Source organism: Vipera ursinii (assembly GCF_947247035.1).
Source record: "Vipera ursinii genome assembly, chromosome: 4".
NCBI classification, from domain to species: Eukaryota; Metazoa; Chordata; class Lepidosauria; order Squamata; family Viperidae; genus Vipera; species Vipera ursinii.
Window position 1 is genome coordinate 50629955 of NC_139514.1, and position 19509 is coordinate 50649463.

Genomic DNA, 19509 nt, shown 5'->3' on the forward strand with positions numbered 1-19509 from the left:
ATCCTTTTTTAATCCAGAAAATCCTACAAATCTGGATCAGTAATTGCTCAGAAGCATGAAAATGAAACTAAAACAATCTTTAGTTCCTAATACATATGCCAGGGGTGTCAAACTCAATTTAATTGAGGGCCGCATCAGTATTGCGGTTGCCCTCAGGGGACCGGGTGGGTATGGCCAGGGTGGGTGTGGCCTACTGGGTGGGCATGGCTAGAGTGCATAGGGTCTACTGGGTGGGTGTGGCCAGCTCTACATCGTTCGCATCAAGGGTGCCTATGGGGGCCTGGGCAGGAGTGGGACAGATCTGAGGGTCTCTGGCAGAAGGAGGGTCTCTGGGCCAGGGCCAAGGCAGTGGGGGCTGTTCCCTCACTGTTTCCAGGATTGCTTCACGGGCCATATGAAATCACTTCGTGGGCCGGATCTGGCCCCTGGGCCTTGTGTTTGACATGTCTGACATATGCAGTGTATTAGTTAATGGCTTTAATTTTATGCAAGACTATATAATTGGTGGTCTCTTTTTAAAATCTTGCTTTTTTGTAAATTTGCAAGAATATTAGTGCTAGATTAATAGAATGACTTTGAAAAAATCAGGTATACCATCAATATGAGAAATAGGTACGCTGATATTATCAACATCTTGTTTAAATAAGTTGATCTGAAGAATGCTTGCTTCTTGAACAAAGTCAGCCGCTTTATCCGTATATGGATAAGGGTTGGTTACCACTTTGAGCAAGACCTAGAAAAGGGAACAAGTATGTATTAAAAGTGCTTAAACACAGGATTAATAGAAAATAATGCATTTGAAGTCAGAGTATTATAGAGAATAAATTCTTTAATCCTCTAAAGGACAAATAGGATGTTTTTTTCTGTAACAAAAAAAAATAAAATCTCCCATTTTTTAAAGATATTACAGTAGCATTATGTGTTGGATGTAAAACCAACTGATGCATGTAACTCAGTTGAATGAAAATACAAGGAAAGCAGTCAGCTTTCAGAAACCCATATATATATGAACTTTATTCTTCAAGTAGATTCTGCAATGCATAGTGCAGATTTTTTTTGGCAGAAGTTTATATCAACCAAAACAATTCCCTGAAAATCTTTTGAAAGATTCTACAGCCCAATATATTTTTATTATCAGAACACAATTTAATCCAGAAAGGCAACACTGATAAACCAAATTGTATTGTGGTACTTTAATGTCTAAATGCCCATATATCACTTCGTGAGGTTTTGATTCTTTTTTCACTGCAGTTACTAAACTATAATTAGATATGTTCATACATTATACTAACTATAAGTAAGTAGCTTGGTTATACTTTGCTGAACTGAGCCAATTTAAATCAAATCACATTGAATATATTTAATAAGCCATGGTAAAAACAAAGTGGGGTTAAGTGTGATTTGTGAACTAAGCTGTAATAGCCCTACATATGCAAACTCATTTCATGTTCTGATAATTCTAAGTCTTAATTAAATATATTACAGCAATAAAAACTAAGAGTATATTATTACTGCTATTATAATTTCCCACTCTTACATATATTATTCTTGAATATTTGGGGTATCTTGGAAGATGGCAATTTATTTTTAGTCATCTTTTGTCATTAATCATTAATTAGGACTAGAAGAAAAAATTAGCAGTTTATTATTCCTTAGTAAAAGGCAAAAGATTTATAAGATCTGAAAAGAAGTCAGAGTACTATTATTCTTAATCAGTGAGCTGTTTGAGAAGTAATCATTCAGGGCTGTATTACGTCTTTCCTGCATGTCAAATTTAATGACTGCTTTCACAAGAGGGAGGAAGTAATACGTATATCAAATATGTCATTGGGAGAATGAAGGCAAGGTTTACATAACAAGCCATTCTTTCCAATGTCCTTTTGCTAACTTTACCACATAAAGCAACATCATATGGATAGCAAAAGAGAGCTCACGCTTCTGTCCCTTAATATGTAAATCTCTAATAAAACCTTTGTTTATCTCACTTTCTTTGTACTATTTTCCCCAACTATAAAATGTCAGGTTCCTATAATTCATTCAAAATTTTTGAAAGGTTTTGCTATTACTAATAATATCCTTGGCATTGTTAAAATGATTAATTAGCATATTGTTTACCCTTTCCAAAAACTGAATCACGATTTCCTTTTTGGCTTCAATTGTATTATCCAAATGACTGAGCCACAATTCAAGTTCCTTCCCAGTGTACTCAAATACTCCACTGTCATGCAAAACCTATTAAGAAAACAAGTATTATACATACATTTTAACTGCTATTTCTGTAGAGCAACTTTTTACAGACTGCTAACAAAAGCTGATGGCAGATTAGTCATTCACCATGACCTTTTCCATAAAAGTCTGCTATGCTTTGCTAAAAACAAGTTTATTGTACTGTAATACAGATTCTATTAAAGAAGTGTCAAAGCCTTCTGCTTCTCTTCTTTCACCATTTTACATTACCTATATCAGGGCTTTTCAACCTTTTCACCCATTGTACCACTTTTAGGATATGGCAACATCCGAGTACCACCAGTCGCCTAGCAAGGTGTCAAAAACTTGATGACAAAAAAAAAAGACTGTTCGAAGTTACAATGGCACTGAAAAAAGTGCCCCCCAAGCCACAGCCAAGGAAGACACCTGCCTGCCCACCCAGAGGTGCTCTTCCTCCTGTCTGAGGTTTTCATTGTTGTGAGCATTTCCGTTGAGGACTGGCAGCAGGGGTGGGGTGGGGGTGTTTGCTTTTTATTCCCCCCCCCATCTGCTGGGTGGTTGCAGCACGTTTTGGTCACTTCACATAACCCTGGGACACTGTGACCATCATAAATATGAGTCAGTTGCCAAACATCTGAATGTAAATCACAAGACCCTGGGGATGCTGCAACATTCTAGCTGATCGGTGCTTCTTCAGGGCTCAGAAGTGCCAGGATCAGCGCCAAGCTCAAGCTGACAGTCCCGAAGAAGCGCTGATCAGCTGGAAAGCGGCACTGATGCTGGCGCTTCCACTGAGCCCTGACAGCCCTGCAGCTCCAGCCATCTCTGGCTCAGGCTTGTGCGGTGCTGCCCCCAGTTCAGCTCATTCCCCTCCCTCGCTACTTTTCTTGGATGGTCGCGTACCACCTGCTAGGTGCCACTGTACCACAGGTGGTACCTGTACCACTCGTTGAAAAGCCCTGACCTATATCATTTCAGAAAATTAATTTTTTAAACAGTTTCTACAATGTTTGTACCAGTAATTAATGCAAACTGCAACTGCAATCTCTAAAGCAGAGGCAAAAGCAATGTTAGTCGCCAACAATCTGTCTAAACATATATAGCTTTCACACATGCATCTCTATTAGAGGACTGTATGTGCGATCAGGTTCTGCCCAAGCATTTCTTCAACCCAGTTCAATAGTCAAGAGTTGTGCTACATGCAGACTGTTATTTGTTTATAGCAAAGCAGCTGTTGAATGTTAAGCAAGCAATGTTTACTTGCTTCATTTATAATAGATAACAAAATGAGTCATCTCATGTTTACAAGGACTTAGCTCCTATCTTTAGCATCTAGCTATCAGATGGCAGACAGTGGAAAATAATTACTATCTTCCCTCCACATCCAGAGACTGCTGAAAAGAAAACCTCAAATTCGCAAAGGTTCACCACAAATGCATCTTCCAGTTTTAGTTCAGTCCTACAGAACATTCTGTATATTACTCCATGCTCTTATCCAACAGCTGTGCAAATGTTAAATGCAGGTTTGCTAATCAGTCTCACTGCCACTATACAATTGAAACAACTCTTGGCAAGCTAAAGAAGGCATTCATAGTTTGCCATTTTCAGACTATGCAAACAATGGCTCCTGAAAGATGGCATGCCAGCATTGTACAGGAAACAAAAGTTGGCATCCGTGGAGCCAGCAGGGTGGAAGCTTCCCACATTATTATTTTTTTACTCATTTGCTGAAAGAAACCCATTAAGAAATAAACTTGTCCCTATTATGTATAGAACAGTTGATAGGAGAGCCTATTGCAAAATGGAGGATGCTCACTAAAATGTAAATGTAAGGGTTGCATGTGCCGATAGGTGCTCAAGAGAGGTATACAGGGAGTGCAGAATTATTAGGCAAGTTGTATTTTTGAGGATTAATTTTATTATTGAACAACAACCATGTTCTCAATGAACCCAAAAAACTCATTAATATCAAAGCTGAATATTTTTGGAAGTAGTTTTTAGTTTGTTTTTAGTTATAGCTATTTTAGGGGGATATCTGTGTGTGCAGGTGACTATTACTGTGCATAATTATTAGGCAACTTAACAAAAAACAAATATATACCCATTTCAATTATTTATTTTTACCAGTGAAACCAATATAACATCTCAACATTCACAAATATACATTCCTGACATTCAAAAACATAACAAAAACAAATCAGTGACCAATATAGCCACCTTTCTTTGCAAGGACACTCAAAAGCCTGCCATCCATGGATTCTGTCAGTGTTTTGATATGTTCACCATCAACATTGCGTGCAGCAGCAACCACAGCCTCCCAGACACTGTTCAGAGAGGTGTACTGTTTTCCCTCCTTGTAAATCTCACATTTGATGATGGACCACAGGTTCTCAATGGGGTTCAGATCAGGTGAACAAGGAGGCCATGTCATTAGATTTCCTTCTTTTATACCCTTTCTTACCAGCCACGCTGTGGAGTACTTGGACGCGTGTGATGGAGCATTGTCCTGCATGAAAATCATGTTTTTCTTGAAGGATGCAGACTTCTTCCTGTACCACTGCTTGAAGAAGGTGTCTTCCAGAAACTGGCAGTAGGACTGGGAGTTGAGCTTGACTCCATCCTCAACCCGAAAAGGCCCCACAAGCTCATCTTTGATGATACCAGCCCAAACCAGTACTCCACCTCCACCTTGCTGGCGTCTGAGCCGGACTGGAGCTCTCTGCCCTTTACCAATCAAGCCACGGGCCCATCCATCTGGCCCATCAAGACTCACTCTCATTTCATCAGTCCATAAAACCTTAGAAAAATCAGTCTTGAGATATTTCTTGGCCCAGTCTTGACGTTTCAGCTTGTGTGTCTTGTTCAGTGGTGGTCGTCTTTCAGCCTTTCTTACCTTGGCCATGTCTCTGAGTATTGCACACCTTGTGCTTTTGGGCACTCCAGTGATGTTGCAGCTCTGAAATATGGCCAAACTGGTGGCAAGTGGCATCTTGGCAGCTGCACGCTTGACTTTTCTCAGTTCATGGGCAGTTATTTTGCACCTTGGTTTCTCCACACGCTTCTTGCGACCCTGTTGACTATTTTGAATGAAACTCTTGATTGTTCGATGATCACGCTTCAGAAGCTTTGCAATTTTAAGAGTGCTGCATCCCTCTGCAAGATAACTCACTATTTTTGACTTTTCTGAGCCTGTCAAGTCCTTCTTTTGACCCATTTTGCCAAAGGAAAGGAAGTTGCCTAATAATTATGCACACCTGATACAGGGTGTTGATGTCATTAGACCACACCCCTTCTCATTACAGAGATGCACATCACCTAATATGCTTAATTGGTAGTAGGCTTTCGAGCCTATACAGCTTGGAGTAAGACAACATGCATAAAGAGGATGATGTGGTCAAAATACTCATTTGCCTAATAATTCTGCACTCCCTGTAGTTTATTAACAATAGTTTGACTGAAGCATGTAATATTGAGAAGGGTACAAGGCAAGGGTGTCCGTTATCGCCTTTACTATTTGTGTTAACATTGGAGATATTACTGGTAAAAATACGGAATTCGGAAAGAATTAAGGGTATACAAATTAGAGATCAGGATTATAGATTGAGAGCATTCGCAGACGATCTGGTTGTTACGGTGACCCAGCCGGAGAACTCTGTTGTGGACCTGATGGAGATAATAATGCAATATGGGAAGGTTTCTGGATTTAAAGTTAATGCACAAAAAACTAAAATTCTGGCCAAAAATATGACAGTATCGCAAAAGGCTCTTTTAGAAGGATTAACTGGATTTGAGATTGCTAAAAGGGTCAAATATTTGGGGGTGTTTTTGTCACCCTCTAATACAAAGTTATATAAAAATAACTATGAAAAATTATGGGGAAAAATTCAAAAAGAAATGGAGAGTTGGGAAAAATTGCAATTGTCTTTGCTGGGAAGAATCGCAGCAGTGAAAATGAATGTCCTGCCTAAATTTTTATTCTTATTTCAAATGATACCGGTTCTTAAGAAAGATTCTAATTTGGAAGAATGGCAACGGGGTATCAATAAATTTGTTTGGGCAGGGAAAAAGCCACGAGTTAAACTTAAGATTATGCAGGATACTCGTGAAAGAGGTGGTCTTAAAATGCCCAATCTTAAATTATATTATGAAGCTGCTGCGTTAGCAGGAATAAGTGATTGGATCAATTTGACACAAGAGAGATTATTAAATCTTGAGGGCCATGACTTGTTATTTGGCTGGCATGCATATTTGTTGTATGATAAGAAGGTAGATAATGTGTTTAAAGTGCATATTTTAAGACAGGCATTGTTGCGAGTCTGGAAGAAGTATAGACATAAGTTAGACTGTAAGATACCATTGTGGGCAATTCCAAAACACGCAATAGAAAACATAAATGTTGGTTTCAAACATGATGTGACTACGTATAAGGAGATTTTAAGCTTGGAAAGAAGTGTATGGAGTTTAAAATCGTATAACCTCTTGCGAGATGAGAAGATTGTTCAAACCTGGTTTCAATATACTCAGTTACGGGCCAGGTGGAAAGAAGATCAGAAAACTGGTTTTGCAATGACCGATGAAAATTTGATAAAGCAAATTAGAAATCAGGGTCCAGCACATATCAAACGGATATATCTTGCATTGATAGAAATTGATTCAGAAACAGAACTTGTTAAAGATTGTATGATAAAATGAGCCCAGAACATCCAAGAAGTTATTACAATGGACATGTGGGAAAAGATCTGGGTGAGGAACGTAAAATTTACACAAGCTCAAAACCTAAGAGAGAATTTTTATAAAATGTTTTATAGATGGCATTTAGATCCTAAAAAGCTTGCAAGTATGTATCCGAAGTATCAGCCAAAATGCTGGAGGTGTGGTGGTGAAGATGCAACATATTTTCACATATGGTGGACTTGTAAAAAGGTCAAGGCTTTTTGGATAAAAATTTGGTGGAATATGCAGAAGATCTTCAAGCAAAAGATAAAGTTTTGTCCGCAATTCTTTTTGTTGGGTATAATTACAGATGCTACTGTTGTGGACACTAAGTTGATGTTGAACTTAATTACAGCAGCAAGACTTTTAATAGGTCAGTATTGGAAGAAGGAGGAATTGCCGACTATAGAAGAATGGACGTTAAAGGTTTCTGACCTGGCAGAAATGGCAAAGATCTCGGCTTATTTGAAAGATCATTCGCAAGAACGCTATATTATGGAGTGGAAAAAATGGATTGAATATATCCAGAACAAATATGGGACTAAAAAGTTTTATTTAGCATTTGAATAAGTCTTCCTTTCTATTCTATTTTCTTTTTTTTTCTATATGAAATATTAGTATTGTTTGTAGTTACCTTATATGAGCTAGAGAGTGATAGATTTAAGAATTTATTGTTGGTAGCATATGGATGTTTATGATTGTTCTTTGTTTTTATACCCTGTACTTAGCTCTGGGAAGTCGGGGGGGGGGGGGAGGGGGGAAAGGGAGGGAGGGGTAGGGAGGGATAGGTAGGGGGGAGGGGGGGATTGTTAAAGATAAAATGTATTTTAAAACTTTTCAATAAAAAAAAGAGAGGTATAGTTTATAAAAGCAAGTATCTTGTGTTAAATGGATATGATGAATGAAGAATAAAGAAACTTGAAGACGTCCTTGTTGAAGTTATTCTGAAAATTTTTTACTTCTTTAGATGCATAAATAACTGGTTTCACATATCAAACTAAGTTATCATCTAATTTATATGTTTTTTGTAACATGCAAACCTAGCTACTGTGACGATAAATAAGATTTAGTATAAGATGTACATCTAGCCGCTACTGATCATTCAGCAAACCACAGTTAAAATAAGCTATAGAGTTGCCTGATATATGAACCCAGTCAGTAACTATATCCTGCTCCAACGGTTATGGACTCTGGTTGGGAACAATAAAAATAACGAACTAATTCTTTGCCAAAAATAGTTGAATTAAAAGTCTTAATTGAAAAAGTCAAGGCAAAGCCTTTTCTTTTAAACAGTCCCAACAATATGTCATTTTTGTTATACTGAGACTGCACACATCTATCAATTTAATTAGGAAGTTAACAGCCCAAAATATCCCAGTAAGTTCCATGGAGTTCACTGGAATTTAGTTGGGTACAGGGCCACAATATCGCAGCTGAATTTTTAAAAGACTTTGACTTGTCATGTTTGCGATATTTATTTATTTATTTATCATACTTTTTAATTGCCCATCTCCCTCAGATGGTTTTTAGCTCTACTGCTTCCTTTCTTAAAGCTGCAATCCTAAGCATATATTAAAAAGGGCTACCATTTAATTAAGTGAAGTTTATTTCTGAATAAACATGCAAGACACTAAAAAAATAAAATATAGCCTTCATATTCAAACAAATAGTAGCTTGTATTAAGAACTTATCTCATATTTCTTTCAATATAATCAAGAAGCCCTATACTGCAAAGTTATTTAAAAATGTCTTCTAAACTATTGAAATTAAGAAATGAACAAATCAAGATAACATTTAAAAACTATTCCTTTTGGGCGGGGGGGGGGGAATTAAAAGCCAACTGTGAGACTAGAAAGGGAGAAGAAATACAACATGCTTCATAACTGAACTTGCAATAAAAAGTGTTTTCAAATTAGTGAACAGTATCACGAGGACTCAGTGTTCTGGACCAGAAGATGAGAACTTGCAGAAATGAAGTCTGCTTTTACACTCAACTTATTAAGAAGATAGGGACGCGGTGGCTCAGTGGGTTAGGACGCTGAGCTTGTCGATCAGAAGGTCGGCAGTTTGGCGGGTCGAATCCTGGGTGCCGCGTAACAGAGTGAGCGCCTGTTACTCGTCCCAGCTTCAGCCAACCTAGCAGTTCGAAAGCACGTAAAAATGCAAGTAGAAAAATAGGGACCACTACGGTGGGAAGGTAACACCTCCATTCCTTTGGTATATGGTTTGTGATATTGCTTATGTGTACACAAGTGGGAAGGTAACAGCGCTCCATGCGCCTTTGGTGTCTAGTCATGCCGGCCACATGACCACGGAGACGTCCTCGGACAAGCGCTGGCTCTTCGGCTTTCAAACGGAGATGAGAACCGGCCCCTAGAGTTGGAAACGACTAGCACGCATGTGCGGGGGAACCTTTACCTTTACCTATTAAGAAGATACGCTAAAAGCAGCAATAATTACAACAGGTAAGATATGAAAAGGTTTTTGAGGGGCACTTTTTTTAAAAAAGGTTTCCCTCAAAAACCTTTTTATGTCTTATCTGTTGTAATTATTGCTGCTTTTAGCATATCTTCGTGATAAGCTGACTGGAAAATCAGACTTGCTGAACTGAAAAATCAAGTTTCCCTCAAAGACCTTTTCATGTCTTATCTGTTTCTTTAAATGTTTCTTTAAAACTCGTTTATTTGTTAATGGTCTTGTGATTTCAGTTCTAATAAAAGTTCAGTTCACAATAAGTAAAAGCATCTAGCAAACCATGGCTTATCGTGACTAAACTGAGTGCCTGATCCTGAAATGGAAGACCATCAATAAAATCCATTTCTATGGGTAAGAGTTGGAAACAGAAAAAGAAATCCTGGAAAAAAGGTAGCGGCAAACCACTTGTATATTACTGTCAGGGCAAATATATTGGTAGTCCTCAGCTTAGGATGTTAGGCAAGCTGCACACAATTTTATGACTTTTTTGCTATGGTTCAGCAAACCATGCAGTTGTTAAATGAATCATGTGTTCCGAGGAGACTTCTGACAAGCAAAGTCAATGTGGGGGGAAGCTGGATTTGCCTAATAATAATAATAGTAATAAAGTTGGAAGGGACCTTGGAGGTCATCTAATCCAACCCCCTGCTCAGGCAGGAAACCCTATTACATTTCAGATAAATGGCTGTCCAGTCTCTTCTTAAAAACTTCCCATGTTGGAGCATTCACAGCTTCTGGAGGCAGGTTGTTCCACTGATTAATTGTTCTAACTGTCATAAAAATTTTCCTTAGTTCTAGGTTGCTTCTGTCTTTGGTTAGTTTCCATCCGTTGCTTCTTGTCTTGCCTTCAAGTGCTTTGGAGAACAGCTTGACTCCCTCTTCTTTGTGGCAGCCCCTGAGATATTGGAACACTGCTATCACGTCACCCCTCACCCTTCTCTTCATTAAGCTACACATACCCAATTCCAGCAACCGTTCCCTATATGTTTTAGCCTCCAGTCCCCCAATCATCTTTGTTGCTCTTCTCTGTACTCTTTCTAGAGTCTCAACATCTTTTTTACATCTTGGTGACCAAAACTGGATGCAGTATTCCAAGTGTGGCCTTACCGAGGCATTGTAAAGTGGTATTAAAACTTCAGGTGATCTTGATTCTATCCCTCTGTTAATACAGCCAAGCACTGTGTTGGCTTTTTTGGCAGCTGCAGCACACTGCTGGCTCATATTTAAGTGATCATGTGATTCACTTAATGACCACAAGGACTATCTGTACATACTTTATTTTTTATATAAAAGCTATTTTAATATTGAACACTGCCTGGAGATGTTTGACATGACAGGCAGAACATTGTATTTTAATCTCATAAGCCTGTCTGGTACAATGGTTAAAGAGACCAGACTAGAAATTTGGAGACTGTGAGTTCTAGTCCCACCTTAGCAGAAAAAAGCTGGTGACCTTGGGCTAGTCACTTCTCTCTTAGCCCTACGAAGAAGGCAGTAGGGAACCTCTTCCAAAAATGTTGCCAAAATAAACATACGGAATTGTCCAGTTGTTGTCCAAGACTGACTCAAAAGCAAGGGGGGGAAAGGTAATTTTTAAGTGGTATCTTCTATCTTCTGGGAACAGCAGATTCAAATAGCAAGTGGTATGTTCTTCAGAAAATAAAGAAGGGAGTTGCTTCTATTGCTAACTTCTAAATTCAACCTTCTAAAGCAGCATTTCACGATCCAGGGCTTTACAAACACTTCTAAAAGATGATGCCAGTTATACTCCAATGTATGTGGAAGGTACCTAGTCAAGAAAGACTTATCAGGTTCTGTGGCATGACCTCTGCTTTCACTAGGCAAATAATAACTCACCTTAAAAATCAATTTCTTGGTTGCTGTTTTGAGCTGTGAATGGGAGCTGGTTACAAACATTTTCATCAGTAGGTAAAATACAGATCTTTCACCAAAAACCTCAGCTGCATCCTAAAAGAACACATTTGCATTGGTTATAGTCGAATTATTATAGGTCTCACCTCAAAAACATAAAGCCCAGTAACTAATATTTTACATTAAATAAACACAATAAATACATAAAGTAACTGTATAGCAGGACCAGATAAGCACAGGTAGAATTCAACTTATGCCCACAATTGGTCATTCAGTGACCATTCAAAGCTACAACGGCACTGAAAAAAGTGTTGGGGAACAGATCACCTTGTAGGAAATATGTCTGTATGATCACTAAAAATTGACGTCAACTTGACTGCACATAGTCAAGGGTTGCCAAGACTTGCAGGTCTCATTACTGTTTTGTGACATTTTGATTGGTTTTATAAAGATACATTTGTACATATTGTATTTTGCTGTTAGAAAGCAGTACAATTGCTTCTCCAATTAAATACTGATTCATGCTATGCTTCATTATAAGAAGTCCTATATCTAATTTCATCAAATTTCTTCTTCATCTTTGTAGCAATCTCTTCATATTTATTCCTTATTTCTTTGATTGCATTTCACATTCTGGTTCCCTGTCAATAATGTTCAGGACTCCACAGGAATTTCTAACATTCTTGAAAACGGTGAGTATATGTTCAAAATTATGTAGGCTGGTCAACTTTATTCTTCTTTTTAGGTTGACCAGCACATGAGCAGTTTTCTACAACACCCCTGGCCGTATCTTTACTGTTATAACTGACCTCTTCCACTTATTTGTAATAATATAGTCAGTTTGATTCCTGTTTACTTCCATCTGGTGTGGTCCACATATAGACATCAATTTGGTTGTTGAAACCAAAGAAATCATTAGATTGGCAAAAATTGGTAAGTCGTTCTCCTGCTTCCTGTTTCACAGGCCATACAGTCCAACTACATTCTCTCATTATTTCCAACTTCCAATTCCAATCTCCAACCGCAAGCAGCATATTTTGCTTGCTTGTCCTCAATGTTGTTGATTTCAAATTGAACTCAACCTCCCCTTCTTGCATCAGTGGTTAGAGCATAAACTTGGATAATTGCCATATTAAAGGTTACTCACAAAATTTAATTCATATTATACACTCACTGATTGCACTGTACTCAAGTACTGTTTTTAAAATAATCTTCCAACAATGAAATCAACACCCCTCTTTGTTTTATATCCTGAGTAGTAAATATAGTATGTTCTTCTGAGTGAAAAATGCTCACCAATCCATTTCAATTTGTTGATGCCTAAGTTGTCAATGTGTAGTTTGTTCATTTCATCTTTTACTATGTTGAGTTTTCCCGTGTTCATGCTTTTTATGTTCCATGTTCCCAGGAACGTGTAGGGTTTTTTTCCCTACATAGCAATATCACTGCTGCCCTATATAGATTCCTGCCTGCTTTAGATTTTACTAAGGAGCAAATCTTCCTGTTACATAGTGTAAACAGAACCTTAAACAACACACAAATCTCTTTTCAAAATGATGTTTATGCAGCATTACAGAGATGGCAGAGACATAGAAAGTCAGCACAGCAAAGGGGACAGCTAACAGCTGGTGACGAATACAGAAACAGACATAAATCTAAACATCTTATATATCACTCTTACCTGTATTCTGAACCAGGAAAACTTATTTGCAGGCAGTTCAAGAGCCAGTTTGAGAATATGATAATGTAGAACAGGAGGAATTTTCTGTTGCACTCCTTTTTCAGTAAAAATACCTATCATTTGAAAAGTGTACTGTTGCTGATTGAAGTTAAGACAAAGATAAAATAACCAAACCAAATAAAAAAAACCAAATAGCATTACACATTAAGATATTTGGGGAGCAAGATGGGCAGCATATATATTTAATAATAAATAAAATATTTTAGTATCACAACACTGTTATCTATCTATCTATCTATCATCTATCATCTATCTATCTATCTATATCTATCTATCTATCTATCTATCTATCTATCATCTATCTATCTATCTATCTATCTATCTATCTATTTATTCATCCATCCATCCGTCCATCCTTATATAGTGGCCCATCCAATGCAGTAGCGTAAGTATACTCATCTTGCAGGTTGCTAGATAAAGTGCTAGACAAGACCCTCTTTTATAATTATTATTTTCTGTGTATTCTTTAGCCCATTTAGCCCATTTAGCTAAAACGTTACCTTTTATTAATTTGCTGAAGTCAAAGTTGCTCTGTGCTACTAAGTGAGGAACAACTTGTTGATAAAGGCATATAACTTGAAGTAAAACAGCTTTCAGAAGAGTGATTTCTACATCATCCAAGCCTAGAAAAATCAGATTGACAGATATTAAAAAAAAGAGAAAGAGATGCTATAAAGCAAAACCCCACTTTATGATTTCAGTGATTTTTTCTATTCTAAACATAGAACAATCTGAAAAATAGTGGCCACCAATATATGCAATTTAAAAAAGAATCAACTAACAGCATATCTAGGAAATTAAAATGATAATTCTAACAGTTTTGCCAGCATTGTTATAGCAGTGTTTGGTGGGGGGAAAAAATTACAAAGTAATTTGTAATTTTGATGCGTAAGACTTTTATGTCTAAATAAGAAGAAACACAACACTAGCAGCACTGTTTCTCTGCCAAGTCAGAATATGCAAAATGAAGACCTGTTAAGGAATATATTTCTTAAGAAACAAATGATACTTGCTTTGCACTAAATAATATGGTTTCCTAGTTATCGACTTTGCATGGTTTATCAACAGAGCCCCTGTGGGGTTATAAACCATGGTTTATTAAATAGTCAATTCTATGAATCCAGAAAATAGTCATTCAATAGTGCTTCACATTATCCAGGAATTAGTGTGAAGTGTAAAGTAGGACATTAAGTTGCCTTCTGCTTGCCTTTGATAGAAAACTTCCTTAGTTGCTTTGCTGCAAGAATCTCTCCATTCAGAATTATGCACAGACCGGTCTGTTAACAGTCTGTAAAACAAGGGCTTCAGAAAGGGTACCTAATAATTTTATCCGATACTGTTAAAATATAGCTTTCACATTAACTGGAGCTTGTCAAAGATCAACTAAGGGCCATCATGAATTATCAGGTTTTTTTCAGCTGCTGGGTTAACAAAACTAAATCTGTAAGTACATAAAATGACCAAAGTTTCCTTACCGTGCTCTTGGTTTGTTTCATTTGTTTCCCCCGTATAAGAAGCAGCCTCTGTTCCTCTCTCTTTCTGTCCTTCCTGAGCCTTATCTTGCTTTAGAAAGGACTGCCAGACGGCGATTATGTTAGTCATATCTGGTAAAAGCTAGATTTTAAAGAAGATTACGTTGTACAAAGCCGAAGTAGAGAAGAAAAATCAGAAATCTGCATTTATGCAAAAATTTGCAAGTTACTATCTGTTTTGAATGTATCAACAAAGATTACTTTTTCCTATAAATTACTTTAATCTGTTATGATTGTTCTCCTATTCAAAGAATGCCGACTGGTGGCCCCCAGGGGGAGGGCGTTCTCTGTGGGCGCACCGGATTTATGGAACCATCTTCCGGTCGAGCTCCGGATGGCGCCTGATCTCCGCTCCTTCCGGCGCAATCTTAAAACCCACCTTTTTGAACAAGCCGGCCTGGCCTGATGGGATGGGGTTGGGTTTTATAAATTGGTCTTAACTTTTAATCTGTACTAATTTATTGCTGTTTAATTACTTTTTAATAATTTTTAATTTTTGTATCTTGTTTCTATTATGTATTGCCCTGTTCACCGCCCTGAGTCCTTCGGGAGAAGGGCGGTATACAAATTAAATTAATAATAATAATAATAATAATAATAATAATAATAATAATAATAATAATAATAATAATAATAATAATAATAAAAAATATGATTTCTTCTATTTAATTTCTTACTTGCCTGCTCTTACATTCATTCCACTGTAGCTCCCAAACAACATCTAAAGCTTGAAGAATGGACATTTGTAGCCAGGGGATATAATGGATTCATATGTGACAATTATCATACATACTTATGACAGATTTGGGACACAAGGACATATATATGTGTGTGTGTGTGTGTGTGTGTGTGTGTGTGTGATTAGTGTGGCAATCATCAAGGACTATTAGAAATGCCACTAGGATAAGGGAGTAATAAAAAGGGAAACTGTAAATGTGTACTGTTTCCATTAGATCTATCTGTTGCCCCATATTTCAGATGGCTAATTAAGAAAATGTTACTTTATTTTATTTATTTATTTTATTTTAATTCCATTTATATCCCGCCCTTCTCCGAAGACTCAGGGCGGCTTACAAGCTTAGCAGTAGCCTTCATTCTATGTATATGCCTGCTTATTAGGGCTTTCACACACACCCCCAAGCGGCATTATTACAAAGTCAGCTTAATTGCCCCCAACAATCTGGGTCCTCATTTTACCTACCTCGGAAGGATGGAAGGCTGAGTCAACCTTGAGCCTTGTGGGATGCGAACCTGCACTAATTGCAGGCAGCTGGTGTTACTTAAGGAGGCATTAGCCCACTGCTCCACCAAGGCTCATTTGCCTTGTTTACATTATTTGAAGAACTATACTTTAAGACTCGGCACTAATATAAACACGGAATTAAATTTGTGAAAAGTGTTTAAATATTGATAAAACAAAAGAACGTTTAGAGCTTCTTCCAAATCAATAAGTTAATATATAGGCCAATATACTGAAAAAAGCACCTAATGAGTTACCTCTAGATATTTATATCCACAGCTGCCAGAAAAAAAGGAGAAAGAATCAAGATAGAAGCATTTCTTGTTCATCAAACTGCAGGTCAAGCCTCTTTTTTCATTTTTTTTAAAAGACTGTACCTTACTAAGCACTTCCCGGTACTGCTGAACAAATTCCTTCATGATTAGTGGAGTATAGATTTCTGACTTCTCCCATATCTTCTCATTTTGACAATAGTCTATATTTTTCAGTACTCTTTTCAGAATAGTTGTTATAAGTGAAAAGATAGTATGCTTCACTGTTTTACTGGCTATCTAAAATTAAAACATGGAAACAATTACTTAACTTTACCTTCATCTTGCACAGTTTAACAATGTTCTCTAAAGTTAACTAGTAACAATCTACAGAAACGGAGGGGAAGCAAGCCAACTATAAGTATAAGGCGAGAGGAAAGAGAAAAAAAAGGATGCATCAAATGAATTTGAATCAGAAAAAGAGACATAAACAAAATGTCTCTTTAAATAAAAAGACTTTTAAAAGTAGCATGCTCACGTAGTGCCTCTCTTAGGGAAATCATTTATTATGATCTATCACCAATATGATCCAATGAAATGTTGCAATAAATTGCTGTTTAAAATGAACAGAAGTTGCAAAGCAAGGAACTGGAACTATTGGCTAGATTCGTACACTGTGCTCTACCATAATGTAGTTTGTTTACGGCATTACTGCAATATTTTAATTTACAGGGATTTTAATTCCCTGTAAACCGCCCTGAGTCCTCAGGGAAAGGGCGGTATATAAATGTAACTAAATAAATAAATAAATAAATAAATAAATATTTGAGCCAGATGGCTTATTCAATAAATCAGGTTTAAAAAGTCCTGATGCAATATATTTGTAAAAATAATAACGGTGGGATATAAATAAATAAATAAAAACCCAAGCATGATAGTGAAAATACTGAATGAAAAATTTCATACTAACCTAAAAGCATCCATGTTCTTACACCCACAATTCTTAAGTTATAAAGTGAAAATAGACTTGGGGGGGGAAATGGATACTATGTTGTGGACACAGATACCAAGATAATAAAAATTTACAAAATAACAAAGCTGCGGGAGAGTATATATTTAATTACAAACAGAAATTGAAATGATTTACCTGTTAAATGTACCAGTAGTTCTCTGGAAATAAATGTATTTTTAAAAAAACATGTCTCTTTTCACCTTGTTTCAAGAATTTCAGATACCACACTAGCCCATTTTATCTTGCATGTAGATTAGGCAAACAATGTGGTCTCAAGCTGCCCAAAGATCTGTATGAATCAGGATGCCCTTATTATACACAGCACTTACTGCTTTTCAGTAATATAGCAGTATACGGTGCAGGCTTCAAAAATTATTCAGAAGCCTGGAAGAATGTAAAATGATGCAATGCTTTAATGAGTCAACTTATTAAAAATCAGTAGTATCTTTTCAGGCTCCTTTACAAACTTGCAAAAATATACAACAAACAAACAGAAAAAAAAAACACCTCCATATGCCTTCTCAGACCACCCTGAAGGAGAAAGGGGGAGAATATCAGCCTGAGAACTGCATGGATTGGTTTTCAAGATGCTTTTTTTCTTTTTCCCCCCAAAATATACTGTTAGTACAGTAGGAGAGGGAAAGTAGGAAAGAAGAGAATGATCACACTTAGGAGTGTAGCATCATCAAAGCTGACACCAGCCAGAGCACAGAACAACTCACAAGAAGTAGTGCAATACCAGAAGATATGGATACACTTGAACCACGGAATCGCCAAGAGGAGAACACAACTGAATGGAAAACATCATCATCATCACCATCATCATCATGTGGACTAAGTACTTACATTTAAACCTTGGGTGAACATGGCTTTGTTGCACACTGCAGGTACTGTAGTCACTTTCACCATAGAAAGCAATTTAGGAAGTGGAATAAACTCAGTGGTTTTAAAAGCATTGGAAATGTCTGGCTGAGCCTCATAGATCTGAAATTAAAAACACAAAGCATGAATATACAAATAAATGTACAATATAGATACACAAACCCAAGTGATGCAATAATGGCTGTAGTCAATTCAGCTGGATTCACGATGGACTAAATGCAATAATGGCTGTAGTCAATTCAGCTGGATTCATGATGGACTAAATGCAATAATGGCTGTAGTCAATTCAGCTGGATTCATGATGGACTAAATGCCCAATTGCAGATAAAAAGTAAAAAAAAATGTAGAACTGGCAGAAGAGGAAAACGCTTACTAGTTTTAAGCTAATTAGGGAAGCACACTGCTTCAAGTATAGCATTTGAATCCCACGTTTGCAGATCTTGCTGGAAAAAAAACAATATTCAGCAAGATCTGCAAACACGGAATTCAAATGCTATGCTTCCCTTGCACTACAAACCAAACTAGGCCTACATGCCAGAGCTAAAGTAATCATCAGCAAAAATAGGCCTCAGCATTGTAGAAGGCACAAGGGTTTTCTTGTTGTAATAATATGCCAAAACAGTACTGTATATTGCTGTTTTTGCTATTTGGTATGTTGGAAGTTTATAGCAATAGCATTGATGCTTATAAACTGCCCCATAGTGCTTTACAGCACTCTCTGGGCAGTTTACAATGTCAGTATATTGCCTCTCCCGCCCCCCAAAAAAACAAACAAACAAACAAAAACCTGGGACCTCCTTTAAGCCAGGTATGGAAGGATGGAAGGCTGAGTCTAACCTTTACGGAAGGCTTTTACTGTGGTGTTTTAGTGATTTTTGTCATAAGGCACTTTTGTCTGGGCCATACAAATTTGAGATTTTAATAATAATAATAATAATAATAATAATAATAATAATAATAATAATAATAATAATAAAAATAATTTAATTTCTATACCGCCCTTCTCCCGAAGGACTCAGGGCGGTGTACAGGGCAATACAATAAAATATAACATATAAAAATTAAAAAATATTAAATATTACAGCCCAATTCAATACATTAATACAATAACATTAAAATACCCCTAAACCCATCAGACCAGGCCGGCTTGTTCAAATAAATATGTTTTTAGGTCACATCGGAAGGAGCGAAGGTCAGGAGCCATCCGGAGCTCCACCGGTAAACGGTTCCAAAGGTCTGGCACGCCTACAGAGAACGCCCTCCCCCTGGGGGCCGCCAGTCGACACTCTTTGACCGACGGCACCCTAAGGAGGCCCTCTCTGCAGGAGCGCACTGGACGAAGGGAAGTTGATGCCGGCCGCAGGTGCTCCCGTAAGTAACCCGGACCCATGCCATTTAGGGCTTTATAGGTCGTAACCAGCACCTTGAATCTCATCCGGAGGACAACCGGAAGCCAATGCAACTCGCGGAGTACAGGTGTTACATGGGAGTATCGGGACACCCCCACAACTCGCGTAGCCGCATTCTGCACCAGTTGGAGCCTCCGAGTAGTCTTCAAGGGCAGCCCCATGTAGAGAGCGTTG

The 19509-nt window shown here is 37.5% G+C and overlaps 1 protein-coding gene across 1 annotated transcript in view; it reads right to left on the bottom strand.

Annotated features, from left to right (window-relative positions):
• Positions 1-19509, bottom strand: part of URB1 (URB1 ribosome biogenesis homolog) — a gene marked incomplete at its 3' end in the record, with an annotated part of 58625 nt that overhangs the window by 26613 nt on the left and 12503 nt on the right. Inside the window, exons 10-17 of the mRNA XM_083362043.1 lie at positions 17891-18028; positions 16159-16332; positions 14485-14623; positions 13510-13632; positions 12950-13062; positions 11254-11364; positions 2116-2232; positions 595-733 (exon numbers count right to left, since the gene is read on the bottom strand). Of these exons, the coding sequence (XP_083218169.1) occupies positions 595-733; positions 2116-2232; positions 11254-11364; positions 12950-13062; positions 13510-13632; positions 14485-14623; positions 16159-16332; positions 17891-18028 (1054 nt within the window). The remainder of the gene's footprint in view (positions 1-594; positions 734-2115; positions 2233-11253; positions 11365-12949; positions 13063-13509; positions 13633-14484; positions 14624-16158; positions 16333-17890; positions 18029-19509) is intronic.